General features: G+C 46.4%; 1 protein-coding gene across 2 annotated transcripts in view; it reads right to left on the bottom strand.

Annotated features, from left to right (window-relative positions):
• Positions 1–5,844, bottom strand: part of mfsd2b (MFSD2 lysolipid transporter B, sphingolipid) — a 34,478-nt gene extending 28,634 nt beyond the window's left edge. Inside the window, exons 1-2 of one of the 2 annotated variants that reach the window (XM_084314970.1) lie at positions 5,736–5,844; positions 4,273–4,676 (exon numbers count right to left, since the gene is read on the bottom strand). In XM_084314970.1, coding sequence (XP_084171096.1) covers positions 4,273–4,659 — 387 coding nt within the window. In that variant the 5' untranslated portion in view covers positions 4,660–4,676; positions 5,736–5,844. Of the gene's footprint in view, positions 1–4,266; positions 4,677–5,735 lie in introns of both variants that reach the window. The other variant, XM_084314969.1, reaches the window with a different exon arrangement.
• Between the last annotated feature and the right edge of the window lie 12,209 nt (positions 5,845–18,053).

Here is an 18,053-nt window from a genome sequence, read left to right as displayed (position 1 = left end):
GAATAGAAGACTAACCGCTGCCTAGGAAGCCCAATATTTTTACGACCGTCTCATGGAACACACACAAATACATCATCCTGTACGTCTGCGTCTGCCCTGCCAACTTTTCATAGACTCCCAGTAACCTTTGTTGTTTACATAGACAAGCCATACCGTAGCAAATGTACTCCCATCTTCACACACACACACACACACACACACACACACACACACACACACACACACACACACACACACACACACACACACACACACACGTTATCTGATAGTTCACACACACACACACACACACTGACACACACACTAGGCTATAATGTACAGTTTCTACGCCAAATGTATATACACTCCTTTTCTGGACACTTTTGTATCACAAACAGTACTGTATTTGCAAATCTGATATGTCATAAATGTATAGATGTAGCAGTACTGTCTGTCTATCTGTATGTCATGTATGTCATATATGTTATGATGAATTGAAAATGGGGGACCCTGATGTAAACAAGACGAAAGTCTTTCTCTGGTCTGCATCCCCTTAACAATTGTATGTATTGAGCTGTACTGTACTGTACCCATTCTGCAATCTGTTAATAAACTTTTCAAGCAATCAATCAATCAAACACACACACAAACATACAAATACACACCCGGCCCTCTCGTTGAGTCCTCGAGGGTTTCACTGTATGAAAAGAAGGAAATCACCAAAGGGACCGCAGCCCAAAACCGACACACTGTTATTACCCGCTTCACTTTTCCCTCTTCCTCCTTTCTCCCCCGTGAAAACACCGACGGGACAAACACCAGGGGGGAGGAATGGGATGTGTAATTATTCAAACGTGAAAAACAAGCGGGTCAGAGGTAAGTAGAGAGTGCGCGTCGGAGGTTCGGAGACTTCAAAACTCTTCTCCTCATCCCGCATCTCGCCCACTGTAATTATCCCTAATTGGAGAGAAAAATCAAAGTCTTTGGTGTCTGGAGATATGCTGCTTAACTGATGATGTGCAAACAATAATAATAGAAACAACTCTTCCCTACACACACACTCTCTCTCTCTCTCCCCCTCTCTCTCTCTCTCCCCCTCTCTCTCTCTCTCCCCCTCTCTCTCTCTCTCTCTCTCTCTCTCTCTCTCTCTCTCTCTCATCTTATTACAGTATGTATTATCTAGGTCTAATCGACACACTGGCATAAACAGGATGTCCTCTGTCTGGAGACTGGACACAACACAGCACCCCCCCCCCCACACACACACACACACACACACAAACACACACACACACACGAGCAAGTTTAGCTTTCACAAACTTAAAACTTAAAACCATCAGCAAACAATGGGCAAGGACAAATGGATCTAATTTCCAAAGATAATTAGTCCTAAATTGATGGGGGGGGGGGGGGGGTTGGGGGGACCATCTGTAACAGCTCTTATGCGCTACGTGCGGGAATTTAAATCAGAACGGAAGATAACCGTGACGTTGTAAAGCCCCAATACAACCTTTCTTGACGATGATCTAGGGGTTTAGACGTTCACCGGTATATGGAAAATAGGCTATTTGGAATTTAGAATTTAAATGTAGGTACTCTAGTCTGTAGTGTTATGTACACACATTACCAACATTGGTGAACCGTTTAAGAATAAGATACAGTCACACAATACAGTTTAAGACTAAAACGAATATTTACCTGTTAACATACTATCGTCCCTGCACATTTGGATCACTGATTGGGCCTTTAAATGGGTGGCACTCTTGCACCACTTTATCTCTGAATGAATTGAGATTATATGCAGTGGGTAAAGCTGATCAAACGGATAGCTTAATAAAGCCGTTTAAAAAGGGTTATTCATTGTGGCATTGTTGATATGGTGTCATCATCAGACTGAAAGAACGGGTTCTGGTATGTGCTGTTTGGATTACGGATTATGAAGATGAAAGGCAAAGTTGATTTAGTCATTGTTGGCAGCAGATCATGTGTCAATTAAGTGACATTCATAAATCTCTATAGTTGTAAACAAACATCATAGAGTAGCATTTAGTAGCGTCCGTTCTTGACATGTGACATTGGCTACAATCCCAAGGTAATGAAGTCAACTCCTCCGACGATTTTCGGATGTCTTTGATGTTCTCACTTTGTTAAACAATCTCCTTCCGTAAAGTCAGTCCAAATGAATCAAAGGCAAACGCGTCTGTTAGCTGTACTGCGGCGATCAACCACTAGGGGGCCCTGAATGAGGCACCCACAGTATAGATATCTATGCCCACAGTGACAGGTGAACCATTAAAGGGGAACTATTTTACTATTTCTTTCACTATTTGGGCACTTTTACACAATTCCTGTGAGTTTATGGAACCCCTCTGTAATTACATATTTTTTTTAATTCATTGTTTTGTATTTCTAATCAAGTACTCAAAAACAGCATTTTTCTACCTCAAGATCTCGAGCCGTTTTGAGCCTGGCCACCTAAACCACTGCGCCGCGGCGCCGGCGCCTGAACATTAACATGCAGTGTCTTTCTGACATCACAAATCATCACATTTTCAGATGACTCAGTTCAGTGAGGGTGAATATTGTGAGAGGAGAATTGGAAGAATGCGCCAATATGAGAATTAGAGACATAGATCATATTAATATAAGTCCACATAGCTAGGAAACAATGCTAAACACTGAAAAAGGCCATTTATAAGATAGTTCCCCTTTAAGGTTGTACTTGGTTACACTGGGCTAACCCCCCCCCCCTACTCAAAGATCCTTATTGGATATGACTTACAAAGCCATTACTTCCTTTTGTCACACAGAGCGACATCTCAAGGTCCTAGTTAAGTAGACTTTCAGAGTAAAAAATATATATATATATCCCACTGCTGTTGCTATGACAACTGCCTACTCATGATCAGAGCTATATATTAAAAGAGTTTGGCCAGCAATGTTTAAAAAATAGTTCTAGAGTGGCTTATGTCCAATCTGGCCAAACTCTGGTAATAAATGGCTCTGCTCACGATCAGCCATGTAGACTTTCACTGCATTAATATGCATCGGTTGGTGAGGAATCTTGTTTTTCCACCCTACACATTTTTGTATTGGTAGCACATGAAGTTGTAATACAGATAAAAGCCAAACCACAACGTGGTAGAGAATGTGTCCCTGAGCCGCAGAACAGGTTGTAGGTTTCTGTTCTGTTTCACTCTGTTCTTCTGAGTCATGATACAACTGAACATAATACAAAACCCTATGAATGAGCTCAAAGACCGGAGCCTTTTTATCGTCACATAGCTGTCCGCTGGCTTGGACAGTCCATAGTATACAGAGGGCGGCCTCTCCACGCCTTGCCTTAACCGCCCCTGTGGGCCATGTGCTGCTGGAGATCGAGCATCAATAAGTAAGCATTCCATTTATTCATCTGAGCACACCGCTCCACATTCCTTCACAGGCATGGCATGGTACAGAGACACGCATGCAAATACACACAAGCCGCCCGCGACACACAAATATATAAGCACACACTCTCACACACTGTATACACACATGGCTCCCATGTATGCATGTATGTATATGTATATATACATTCAGTGAGAAGAAAGTGTCATAATCATTCACCCGCCTTACGGCCGACACTACATTAAACCCTATCACCTGATGATTATGCGCGTGCTTTACCATCAAAGCTCCCCGAAACAGATGAGATCAGTCAAAGAAAAGCCGTATTCTCACATCCCATCAGGCAGATCATCACATCAATGGGAACAAACAACAAAGAAAATAATCTCCTCAAAATTAATGACCACACTCCATTTGCAGACATTGAACCAAAATCTCCCTGAACTGCTGACAATTAAGGAGACAAATTGACACTGATGAATCACAGACTGATAAGCATCACGCTCACCCCCCTCCCATCCTGCTCCCTTCCTATCATGTAGTCATTCACAGATTAGTTCAGAGAGAGGGAGAGTCTGGAAGAACCCACGACTATGCCCAAATCAACATCACTTATGACTGGGTAGACTAACGCATTCAGAACACAGATGTATAGATGTAGCAGTACTGTCTATCTGTATGTCATGTATGTCATAATATGTTATGATGAATTGAAAATGGGGGACCCTGATGTAAACAAGACGAAAGTCTTTCTCCGGTCTGCATCCCCTTAACAATTGTGTGTATTGAGCCGTATTGCATTGTACCCATTCTGCAATCTGTTAATAAACTTTTCAATCAATCAATTCAGACACAGAAAATCCAAAAAGGTTGCAGCAGGCACGAGGAGTTCCTTACCTGGTGGTGAGGAGCTTTCTCTGGCGTCTTGAGGAGCTTGCCCGTTAGGTTCTGCTGCACTGCCTTCTCCCTCTCTCCCTTGGCCATGGCTGCAGAGAGGCTGTGTGTGAGGCTGTGGCCGTGCGTGTGTGTCTGAGTGCTGCTGAAGTGTGTGTGACTCTGACTCCTCGTGGGGGCGAGAGGACGAGGGCCGGGCCCCTGGGTGTCTGTGACAGCAGGAGGGGGAGGAGGAGGAGGAGGAGGAGGAGGAGGATGAAACTGTGTGTGGCTCTGGCTCCGGGTGTGTGTTGTGTGCCTGTGTGTGTGCGAGTGAGTGATGGTGGGCCCCGGGACGGTGGCCTGGAGCTCCTCCTGCTCCTCTGTGACGGCTCTGCCGCTCTCCTCCTCCGCCATTCAGACTGCGCTCTGGTCTGGAAACACGCCAGGGAGGGAGGAGGAGGAGGAGGGCAGAGTCAGGGAGGTGGTGATATAGTCACACACATATGCACGCACATACACAGATACAAATTAAATGCATACACACACAAATGCACAGCACACACACATACACACATATACATGTACACACAAACGTGATGCACACTCAAAGCCAGTAAAGCCACACACAGACAAAAAGACAGAGAAACAAACACACACACATACAAATGTGTACATACACACACAAAGTCTATATAGCTTACCTCTCTTTTGGGGTTTGATTGATTGATTGAAAACTTTATTAACAGATTGCAGAATGGGTACAGTACAGTACAGCTCAATACATACAATTGTTAAGGGGATGCAGACCAGAGAAAGACTTTCGTCTTGTTTACATGATCAGGGTCCCCCATTTTCAATTCATCGTAACATATATGACATACATGACATACAGATAGACAGTACTGCTACATCTATACATTTATGACATACCAGATTTGCAAATACAGTACTGTTTGTGATACGAAAAGAGTCCAGAAAAGAAGTATATACATTTGACGTAGAAACTGTACATTGGAGGAGGTTGGGTAGGTGGGGGGGGGGGGGGGGGGGGTACTGTACATTGGAGGTGGTTGGGTGGGTGGGGGGAGGTTGGGTAGGAGTGGGGGGGAGGTTGGGTAGGACTAGGAGGGGTGGGTGGGGGACACTGTACAACTGTACAAGCAACACTGTACATTGGAATATTGACAAGACCATACTTGGTCATTTTTACTGTACATTTGAGGGGGGTACACTACATACCTGTATTAGGTAGACTAATATTTGAGGTTATCTTATCCTAGGTCTGCAATATTTCATGATGATGAAGTTATTTTACAATGCATACTTCGTGTGTTCTGAGTTATTCATCTAAATGCAGAGGAATCCAGATGTGACGCCGTCCCGTAGGAGTATTGCTTCTCTAAACGCTTTATCAAGTACATCCATCAACAAATTGCTTTCTGTCCAATTATCTACACGCCGAAGAAAAATGTGAGAAATGTTTGTCTTACCCAGCTTGGATGGGAAAAAAACAGTTCGCGCTGCTGGTGGGACAGCGAGTCAGTCAGCCAGTCGGAGCGGTAATCAGTCAGTCAGACTGATACAGGTCCAGGATCGGCGACTCATTCCAGCAGATGAGAAGGGGACTGCGGACCGGAGGATAATAGGTTGTCTCTGGTACGACTCAACTCAACTGTTTCAATGTGCGGCAGTGGGAACTGCGCCCCCCAGTGGCGAGGAACGTTCACAACACAGCAGACAACACATTGATTGATTGATTGATTGATTGATTGATTGATTGATTGATTGATTGATTGATTGATTGATTGATTGAAAACTTTATTAACAGATTGCAGAATGGGTACAGTACAGTACAGCTCAATACATACAATTTTTAAGGGGATGCAGACCAGAGAAAGACTTTTCGTCTTGTTTACATCAGGGTCCCCCATTTTCAATTCATTGTAACATATATGACATACAGATAGACAGTACTGCTACATCTATACATTTATGACATACCAGATTTGCAAATACAGTACTGTTTGTGATACAAAAAGTGTCAAGAAAAAGAGTGTTATACATTTGACGCATTGGAGGAGGTTGGGTGGGTGGGGTGGGGTTGGTGGGTGGGGGCTGTACATTGGAGGGGGGGAGGTTGGGGTAGGGGGGGACACACACTGTACACTGTACATTGGAATACTGACAAAGCCATACTTGGTAATTTACTGTACAACTGGGTTAAGACATTTGTAGGGGCCAGTTTCAAATTGCAGTCTCCCGTAGGTGTTCTTTGAGAGTGTTTTTGAAGGTGGGTAGTGATTCACATTCCTTTACAGCTTTGGGTAGGGCGTTCCACATTGATGTGGCATAATTGCGAAACGTGTTTAGTCCCTTGTTTGAGCCGAATCTGGGTTTAACATGATTTGTGGAGCTCCCTCTGGTGTTGTGATCGTGGTATTCACTGACCTTTGGGAAGTATTTTGACATGTACATGGGTACCTTGGTCGCGTAGTGTATCTTGTAGACCAGGCCCATTGCAAGTTGCTGTACTCTGTCGTCTACTCTAAGCCATCCTAGGTTGTCAAAGTGGGCCGGGGTGAGGTGGGTTCTAGGAGTCAGGTCAAGCAGTAGTCTGACTAGCTTGTTTTGAGATGTTTGTAATTTGTTTTTTAGTGCCTTTGAGGTGCTTTGGTACCATGAGGTGCAAGCATAGTCGTAGTACCCTTGAATGAGTGCTCCTGCCAGAGTCTTCAGGGTATTCTTGTTTACCAGAGAGGAGATCCGGTACAAGAATCGAGTTCGTTTGTTGACTTTTTTTATTACATTGGATGCCATTTTGTCACAGGAAAGATTAGCCTCTAGGATGGAACCTAGGTAGGTAATTTCATCTTTCCTTGTGACAATATTGTCACCCACTGTAACCGAGAAGCCGTCGGTCTTGCTGAGTTTGTTATTTGAACCGAAGAGTATGGACTCTGTTTTGCCCATGTGTAATGATATTTTGTTGTCGGCGAGCCATATGCAGATTTTGCCTAGTTCCGAGCTGAGGGCTTTTTCAACCTGTAACTTGTTCTTGTCAGAGACCAGCAGGGCTGAGTCGTCCGCAAACAGGAACAAGTTGCAGTCACAAGCTGACGACATGTCATTTGCATAAATTAGGAATAGTAGCGGTCCTAGTATGCTTCCGTACATGTTTGTTTGATTGATTGATTGATTGATTGAAAACTTTATTAACAGATTGCAGAATGGGTACAGTAGTACAGTACAGCTCAAACATACAATTGTTAAGGGGATACATCAGGGTCCCCCATTTTCAATTCATCATAACATATATATATGACATACATGACATACAGATAGACAGTACTGCTACATCTATACATTTATTATGTTTGTTTTCGTCATTTGTCCCGTAAGCTGAATATGGGTCAACTGAATATGAAATTCTAATAGATAACCTTGCTATCAATGCAAGTTTTGGATTTGTGTCATGATATCATCACAAATTAGCATATACCATCACACATCACGAAAGGCCTGACCAGTGATCCAAACAGTTAACACTAGACTACTATAAGTAAATGGGTGGTTGACGTGACATGGCCTTTTTGGAGTCCTGCTTATATTAATGTCAAATATAAGTAAATAATGAAAAAATATATGAGAAAATGTTGTTATATTGCACAGAACATTTTGTTTTATATGAATGCACATTCATTCATTCATTCATTAATTCATTCATTCATTAATTCACAGAGCATTTATGCTAATATTGTTCCAGTTATTCTAAAATGTCAGCCAAATTAGTAAAAGCTCATATGTGACTGTCCCACGAACATTTCACAAAGTTTGATTTTGAATAAAAACAAGAAAATGAATGCATTTGTTATTTATTTAACTACATATTGTTATTGACAACTCAGATGTTTACTTGTGAGTGTGATATTCTAAAAGTCCAGGCATAATATTTTGAATGGCATGCTTCCTAAACAGAAAGATGTTGTCCCAAAATTGGATGTGTGACGCCATATTCATATTTTTCAACAGGCAATTGTTTGAAAACCTTTGGGGTGGAGGGGTCCTTCATCTTTTCAGGAATTAGGATAACATCTCTGAAGGACTTCGGAAGGTTAGAAGGTGAGTTACCCCTCTTAGTTTGCTCAATATTTAAGGTATATTTTGGCACTTCCACTTTTAGACCCTTCACATTGTCTTTTGGTGTGACACATTTTGCACAAAAATGCAAAAAATAAGATACTTTTTAGTCAATACTGAATTTAAATCTGCATGTGCCAATGAGTATGCCCCAATATACAATGCTGTGCTAATTTCATGAAACATCATATGGTGTAACACTTCATCATATTGTGTGACAGTGTTTTCTCACCACACCATGTGATTCATGTGTCACACTATATGATATGAACTACATTTAACTAGTTATATAATGCAATTTCATACATATTTTACAACTAATACTTAAGTTTAATGAATATTTTGTCCTTTTAACACTTTTTGGTCACTGTATTATAAACACCTTTTCCAAGGTATAACTACTTGTATCCCTACTTCCTATATATACTATCCCATTTCTCAAACTAAATCCATGTTTATCAACAAGATGTTGTAGTTGAAATGTTTCCCTTTCACTTGTTTTTTTTCCAGTTTAAGACATTTCAGTAGAGGGATGGCGAGTGCAGAAAGAACAAGGAAATACAGGGAGAGATGGAAATCATGTGAGGAGAGAGGAGGTCCTGAGAAAAAGATGAGAAAAGTAAATCAAACCATTAAACTCGCCAGATATGTTGTTGTACAACATGTGCTGTACACTGAGACCATAGCCCAGTATATCTAGAAATCTCAGTGTACACACACACACACACACACACACACACACACACACACACACACACACACACACACACACACACACACACACACACACACACACACACACACACACACACACACACACACACACACACATGAATGAAAAAGGTTCAGATTTGACATGGATATGAATGTTGTCCCTATTATTATAATAAGTAAATTACATTTTAATAAAAAAATGTATCTGATCATTTTTGTCCATGTTTCTAAAATATCTATCTTGAATTGGTCTCATTACAGATGCCAACAGAAGAAACTGACAGGGCAATTACAAAATTAGAGTAAATTCTCTACCACCATCAAGAACGTTAGGTTATGACTATAACCAAGTTCTGTTAGTTAGGGCGATGCTTGGCTTCGCCTTCTGCACTATCTCGCGTACGTGCACGCGTACTGAATAAACCACAAATGTACCTCTAATACCAGTATTAGTCTGACCACACCCCTCATCAGCTTACCTTCATAAGCAGGTGTGTGGTCACCTGCTCTCCTCCTTCCCAAGCTTTCACCACAAGGTGAGGTCAAGGGCTGCAGCGGCCGTCCGAAGCCAAGCATCGCCCTAACTAACAGAACTTGGTTATAGTCATAACCTAACGTTCTGTATCGTTAGGGCTCAGCTTGGCTTCGCCTTCTGCACAAGGGAGGCCAAGCGGAGCCACTTGGCTGACAAATACACCCCGCTGACAGCCCCCCAAAACCATCAGAACAGGGAGGGCCGAGCCCCCCCGACCCCCCCTAATGGAGGGTATCCCCCCTATTAGAGGCTTCACGGGAAGGCGACGGACCCGACCGTGCGAAGAGCCCTCAAGCAACTTAACGCACAGGGTGAGCAGACCGTGGCTTGACCCCACGACTACACACACGCACAACCCGCATGCCACCCGGGAACGAACGGAGGAACAACCTCGTTACTGCCCCCAGAATCACGGGGTCAAGGGCAAACCCAACCCCGTGGCAAGGCCGTAGCAGCGGAGCGCGAAGGAAGACCCAGACCCACCAAAGGGACTGGACCCCCGGAATGGGGGCCCGGAGAAGTCCATGATGCCAGCATCAAGACCCCACCAGGGGGGCACCTAGTGACCCCGCCCCTCACATCGCCAGCGTATTCGGACAAAGGCCCCTCAGCCGAGCGGGCCCTGTCCCCCTCAACAGCACACCGCCTGGAACACAAGCCCTGCAACAGGCAGACAGCATGGTCATAACACACAAGAGTTAACCAACGGAACAGGCAGTGCACCGGGGAAGACCAGGCAACAGGCTGTCAACCCAAGCCTGGAACAACTGCGGACGAGGCAGGCGCCAGAAAGGACAGCCGAAACAGCCGCCCCGGCGGAAGGGGCGTATGCTGGCGTTGTCGCATAACCAAGCTTTCAACAGCACGTCAGGAGCGGGATCCGTAGACCACACGGCCCCTGACAGCTGCCCACAGAAAAGCCCATACGATCGGCAGACGTCATGAACGTGCAGGGGCACCCTCAACCGGAGAACCGGGAGTTGACACTGCAGCAACACACCAGAGAACCAACCACCCAGGCATCACCCCATGCAACGGTTGGTCCCATAACCCCTCAGGAAAACCCCGAAACGCACCGGCGGTACCACCGCAGCCCGCGTTCCGGTTCCCAACAGGGCCATCCCGGGCCTACAGGTCAACGGGCATCACCCCGGACCGGGCCCGGCGATACGGGGAGCACAGGATCCCAAAGGAGGTTAACCCCACCCAACAGGCTCCTCAGCGCCAAAACGCAAGAGAAGAGCGTAATATGGAAGACCAGCCCCCAGCACCCCGCACTCGGTACCAACAAGGGGTCCCATAACGCACAACCCTGTGACACCCGGATCGACCTAGCATTTTTCCCCCCGAAAAAACCCTAAGTCCCTCAGGGTACCAGAACAGCAGATCTGCATCCCCAGCGGACAACGGGTGCACTGATCTGGACCAGCGCGACCAGAACCAGTCCCGTGCCCTAACCACGCCGACCTGCCAACCCCAGGAGAAGGGGCAGATATGCGCGTCTGATCCCAACATAAAAAGAAGGCGCCACCCAGACGTGTCGGTATGAACCGCGTCCGGCGGCCCACCCCTAGGGCGTGAGACCCTTCCCATATGCCCAGACCCATTCCGTCATCATCCCCTGACATGAACGGGAACCCATCGACAACACACAGGATGTCGGAAGAGGAAAAACCCCCATCCCAATTGCTCCATAAAAACGCTGTTTCACCAAAGCAAACGAGGCGCGCCAGTCAGCAACGGCCAAAGCACATCCTGAGCCAGCACTATGTGTGCGTTTGGACATACCCACATCAACAATAGGCCGGCTAGACCACCATATTGAATCCCCAAGACGCCCAGGGAAACGACAAGAGGGGCGAGATGCAATCAACTCCATGAATGAACATTCAACTCTTTATAAAATAAAGAAAAGGCATCACATGTATGACCTAACTGCACAGCTGGGAGTAAAAAACCCTGTGTTTTCACATGATTTTAATCCAGTCACTCCTCTTAATCAGAGTGTAAGACCAGATTCCCCCAGAAACACCTTCCCACATGAGACCACGGTCAAGAAAAAGATATGTAAACTGTGAGACACGTGACCAACAGACTCAAGTTTGACACAAAAACGAGCGCAGCAGGTTAAGTCCTGCGCTCTACCCTCGACATCTTTACGACACCAGCTCATGGAAGGCGTCGCCATAGCAACAACGCTATAACGGGCGGGGAAAACCCACCGGATCCTGTCATAACAGGAGTCGGTAGAATACTACTTCCCCCCCCCCCCTCCCCCGCCAAGCACTGGCTTGGCCCTGACTGGCTCAGCAGGAGGGTCAACAACCTCTAAACCAATCAAGTGGGTAAAGGAGGGGTTTATCCGACACCCCCTCCCGAAAAACACACCTTCTATCCCTACACACAGAAAACAACCGTAGCCATTTTGAAAACCTCTGGTAGAACAAAACACATATAGCATAAGCTAATACAATGTTAGCTACCCACAAAGTGTAAAAGGGTTTACAACAAAAAACACAAGTCGCCTGTGCGTGAATCCCATACCCGCAGCCTAAGCTATAGGAAGACGTTGAACGAGAGTAATGGCTAGGCCATGAAAAGTGTGTACGAGCATTACTGCAACTAACAACACAGCGTTGTGAACACATACTTAGTTAAAGCAATGGAATATCACCAGTTCTAATTGCATGTGGAGCATCAAGCTAATAGAACCTATTACCGAGTGTAAGTTGCAGACCTTGCTTAAAAACTCGTAACACAACACAACTCATTCCCCCAACGTAACAGGGTAGATTCATAAAACACAACCCCACCACATGATTTGTATTGAAGAAACACACAGTTTGTTCGGCCAACCACAGTCCCCCTTATATCAGGGAACTTTTTTATTAAATAAATAATATGTGATCAAGGCACAAAATCATAGGGGGGCCGGGGAGGGTGTAGAGGAGGGGACACAGAGGGGGAAAAGTCACTCAGCGGCGCCTGCCACCTCGCGCCGCTCGAGTCTGGCCACCCCGGGGAGCCCCGGAGGGACGGTAGTTTACAGTCTGCTGGACACGACGTTCCCTACCGTCTCCTCCGGTCTGGGATGGGCCGGCGGTGGCTGAAGCGTCGCCTCGTCTCCTAGCCCTCTTGGCAGGGCCAGCAGCGGCGGCGGGAGCAGTGGTAGCGGCGACGGAGACAGCTCGACGTCGCGGAAGCCTTCTGCCCCCACCGGCAAGGACGGGAGGCGGAAAATGGGGTTGGAGGATGGATCTCTCCTCTGCCATCTCTCTGCATGTTGAGGTCATCAATAGCAGGGCCTTCCCGAACAGGCCAGCGTCGGAGAGGTCGGCCGTCAGAAGAGGGGCTCTCTTCTTCTCAGGTACACGAGCCTGCTCCAGCCAAAGGTGACGCTGGCCCAGGGTGGCCAGGGCGCGCACTTTACCCATGGCTATGGCTAGCACCTGGGAGAGGTGCAGCACAGCTCCCGCAGCCTGGGTGATCTGATCGCACCTCACCTCGTTCAGATCCGCGCCGCCCGTCATTATCCCCGATACAAATCTAGCCAGGTGGGCGATGTTAGAAGCCGCAGCCAGCGACTGTGTACCGGCGATAAATGACTGGTCACCCCAATAAGCCAATCGCCTAGCCGACCTCCCCTGGAGGACCGGCTTGCATAGGGGCTCCCACACCATATCCGGACAGAGGAGCGCGGCCATCGGATTGTCAAGCCGAGGTACGCCCTCCCCCATACCTTTGACCAACCCCGACACCCGCGTAACTGGTACGTAGGCGGGAGTCAGTCCCATGATGTTGGAGACCGCCTGGCCCCGACGAACATAGGCCCCCATCGATGGGAAAAATGGGTAGACAACGTCCACCCCTCTCACCGGGGGACGCTGCCAGGGATGGCCTATGAGGTCATCAGGGACAGGAGCAGGCAATGGCTGCGGCAGCGGCACACCGTTTGCAGCGGCGGCTACCGCCATGAGCTCGGGAAACAAGGCCCGCAGTTCCCCCTGCGGACCCTCCTCCACCGACCCCGCATCCCTCGCATACAGCAGGCTGCGACTGGTCAAGGAGCCACAATCCGATGCGGCCGACAGTAGGGCATCCTGTTGATGAGGCCAAGGTGGTTCCCCGACATCCTCGAACAAGGCGCCCCGTGGAGCCATTTCCCCCCACCCCGGGGTCTCCGGAGGAGGGATACTCTCCTCCACGGGACCATCATACAAGAACCCGTCCGCCTCCTCCATGAAGTCTTCAGTTTCCATCAGAATCCAGAGTCGGACGCGGCCTCGCTGGTCTCCAGCAATTCCCCAAACCCAGGCCGTTCGCGTCTGCACGCCACCATGTGACGACGTGAGCGAGCAGACGCAAAAAGTTTTCGTCGCAAATCCCCTGGCTCTAAGACAATCCCCCGTTCATCAACGGGCGATTCCCCAGAAACAGAGGAACCAGAGTCGAGATCAGGCCATCGCCGGAGCGACGGCTCCGAACCCTCGGCTCGTCGGTGAGGAAAACTATCCACCGGCAGTCTCCCGGGCTGGGTCGGCAACCACGAGAGTGGCAACAGCCCAGCACCGGAACGCACGACGGAGGCGGGAATGGAGAATCGGTGGTGAAGAGTAGGTCTAGCGGGTCTACTCTCCGCGGAATACATTATGACCCAAACCTTTTTCTTATATAAACAAGTGAGAGAAGAAAAAGGTTAGGCACAATGTAAACCTAGTCACAACTCTTTTCAACTTATCAACGACACGTCAAGTGGGGTACTACCGAGGCACTTCCTTGTGGTGAAAGCGAGAAGGAGGAGAGCAGGTGACCACACACCTGCTTATGAAGGTAAGCTGATGAGGGGTGTGGTCAGACTAATACTGGTATTAGAGGTACATTTGTGGTTTATTCAGTACGCGTGCACGTACGCGAGATAGTGCAGAAGGCGAAGCCAAGCTGAGCCCTAACGATACAGAACAGAAATATTTGGGGAATTATGGAGAAATGCGCAGTTAAAATACAGGACAAAGAAGAGAGATCTACAAAATATTTTGAACTTAACACCGTCATCTACAGAAACCTCATTTAACCATGAGATGGAAGTCCAGCCTGACCCAGTGCTAAACAATGTATTTTGTGACACACTGTTTTAAACTGTTTTTCAAAGTTATTATACTCTTAATTTGAACCCATGATATCAATCATGTCTTTGAAAATTGTGTTGTTGTTTGTTAAATGGATTAAATACACGTTCTTGCATTACGGATTGTTGTGTGGTGTGATTCATCATATGGTGTGACGGCATATCATTTGATGTGACTTTCTCAATTATGACATTATGAAGGCTTTTTGGTAATAAATGTTAAAATCATCAATGGGACAGATGAATAACAATGTCTCCAAATGTTTCTAGCATTTTGTGTTTTTATAAGAATGTTTGCCAAAATATATTAGAAGTACATAGTCAAACTTAGGGCAATCGTCTTACCATGAGTTTTGATTACGAAAAATAATGCTAAATGTAACTAATTTGTACACAGAAGAGCTAGAAATCTGTATAGTAGTGATGAGGAATGCTGATAAATAGACATACATAATTAAAATACACCACTTTAAAATGTTGTACAGAATAACCTTCATGTCACGCCATTATGACAATTTTACTCACTAGCACATTATACTGATGAAAAAAAAATTATTACTCTAAAAAAATCTACAATACCACAAAGACTTTTGGTAAGATTAGAGTCCGTAAAACAGAACTGAATTTCCATTACACATATGTGATATATATTTTTAAACTTATTTTCAGCCTAAAACGTCAACCACCCAAATACGTTTTAGTTGTAGCCTAGGTGCTGTGTTTTGTGGATGTAAAGGGTTTGTTTACATTATTGTATATGTGATCAACTTGAGTACACTGGAGTGAAACAGACTTATATTGCAAGTTACAGTGGATTACAAAAGGTCTAAAAGGCTTATTTTCCATCAGATCAAACGACTAATGTAAAAAAAAAAGCCCACACCTAAATGGTCTCGTAATATTGGGGCTTTAAGATCATTACAAATGGCTAATACAAAAACGTATTTATCGGGTCATACGTATAATATTATCATTATCATTATCATTGTTACGAAGGATCAGATTAAACCGAATATATATATTTATTTATGGATATATATTGAATAGTATTTGTATATCGTTTGATATCCCTTGTATATTCCTTGTACATATACACGGAATATCCCTTTAGCCTACTATAGCCCATAATAGTTCATTCTCTTATTGGACAAGGACCTGGCGCCAGGGGACAAGCCCCTTGGAGCCAAGTTCAATGGTACCGACGAGACATGTCTCTACTAGCCCCGGCTCTGCGCAGGAATACGGCTACCGAAAGGAGAGTGGCACTATTTGTTCACCGTGCATATAAATATGGCGCAAGTAAATGTAGAAGACCCTTAGTCCTTTACCCTTCTACCCAACTAAGTAACAGAACGTGAAGCCTCACCCACGATACCGCGTGCGGTGTAGTATGGCCTGTTTGGCCTTAGAATAGCATCGAGACCTCGTGCGAATTAATAGCTGAATTGTCAGAGTTTGGCACTGTACCGTCGAGTGCGACGTATTTCTATTAAGTAATAATAGTCTATCGTGTATGGTGCATCGTGCGGTTAGAGTTCTAAAGTGACCAGCATCTCCAACGCTTCCTCGTGTTATCTAGAGTCTTATCCAGGCTGGGGCCGACCACACATGGCGCTTTCTTCCGAGGAGATCTAGACGAGGACCGAGGGACATGTACACTGGATTACCTACCCGACGACTGCTGAGCCCTATGCGGCTGGAATATATTTGCTTTGGTACTGTGATTTGTGGAGCGGATAATCGCCGACGCCTGTGAGTGTTGGATTTACCCCCGAGAGGAGTCAAGTTGAGTCGGCGCTCAGAGACTGAGGTCGCCTAGCTTCTTCTTCACTGTGGAGCTACAGCCTACAAGAGAACCAAGGTGTATTCATCTGCGGATCAAGAGTCTACTGCACTGTCTTCTGTACTTGAAGTCTCCCTAGATATCGTTGACCAGACGGTCTACTACCGACGGCTCTCCTACCCCCCCTACCGGCCTACAACCGGGAGGACCCCTTCCAGAATTATCCTGCTATATCATTAAGAGTACCATAGATCTAATTCCCTAAGAGCCAGGTTGTATACTTGCTTCCTGCGTAACCAGAGATTGGACATTCAGTGTTGATTTGCCTACGAGTATTCATTTGCCTTACAAGTGCATTCAAATCATAAATGTAATAGTAACTATTATATGTACCTTTTGCTATATATTAAATATTTGATTATTACCTTTGTGTGGACTTGATTTCATTGTGGGAAAGTGTTCATCATATTTAGATATCGTGTACTGTATGGCCAGAAGTTAAAGTACATAAAGCGGTAGTGGTTTAATGATACCATACTTATCAATACAGTCAGGGAATTGTACCCCTCAGTTACAATTGGTCCTTTGAGCCGGAGGGTAATTAGTGTAATATTAATATAGTGGTATTAATATTGAAATGGCCTATGATGAACACTCCACGAAACGGTCCTCCTAAAGTAGAACGCCCGCAGCGTAGACGACAGCCACCTCAGTACTTAGAGGATTACGCTGCCAGTATACTACCTAGCCTTCTACAAACGGTAAACGCGGTAAAAGTAGAAAGTAAAATTATGTCCGACCCTATCAACCAGGATACCCCGACCACAGAGGCCCTAGTGGGTTCTAATGTAACTGACCAAGCTCACGTGGGGACCAGGAGGGAACTGACACGACTTTACCCCCCGCCAAGACCGAAGAAGTAGTCCCCCAAGAGCTCCGGGAGGAAGACAACCCTCCAGAGATGGAACTCTGCACGGAACAAGATGAGGAGAGCGCCGAGGAGATAGAACTCCAGGACTCCCCGCAGGGGAACGCATCCCCAATGGGTACTGCCAGGAGCGGCTCACCTCAACCAGCGTCTTCCCCCAGCGAGGCGGAGAGGATGCTGGCACAGGCGTTCCTCGCCAGCCTAGCAGCCGATACGGAGCGCGATCGACTCCAAGCACAGACGCTTAGCGAGCGCGAACATTCTACCATTGAAAGAGAACGCCTCCAAGCGCAGCAACGGAGCGAAGAAGAGCGCGTACGTCTGGAGCTGAGACGCCTTCAGACGGAAGAGAATATGGTAAGAGACCACGCCGAAGCCCAGCGCGCCGCCGCCGAAGCCCAGCACGCCGCTGCCGGTGCCCAAAGAGAAGCAGAGCGCGACATCGCTCTCATCCAGCGCGAAGCCGAGCGCGACAGACTACAAGCCGAGCGCGACAGACTACAAGCGCAGCTAATGGAGCAGCTGATCACCAGGGCAACACCCCCTCCCTCCACAAGGGGTTCCAGGGCCTCGTCAAGACACGGGT

This window comes from Notolepis coatsorum (genome assembly GCF_963971535.1).
Source record: "Notolepis coatsorum genome assembly, chromosome: 5".
Taxonomy (NCBI): domain Eukaryota; kingdom Metazoa; phylum Chordata; class Actinopteri; order Aulopiformes; family Paralepididae; genus Notolepis; species Notolepis coatsorum.
Note: the sequence above shows the minus strand (reverse complement) of the source record. Positions and strands in the feature narration are given on the sequence as shown.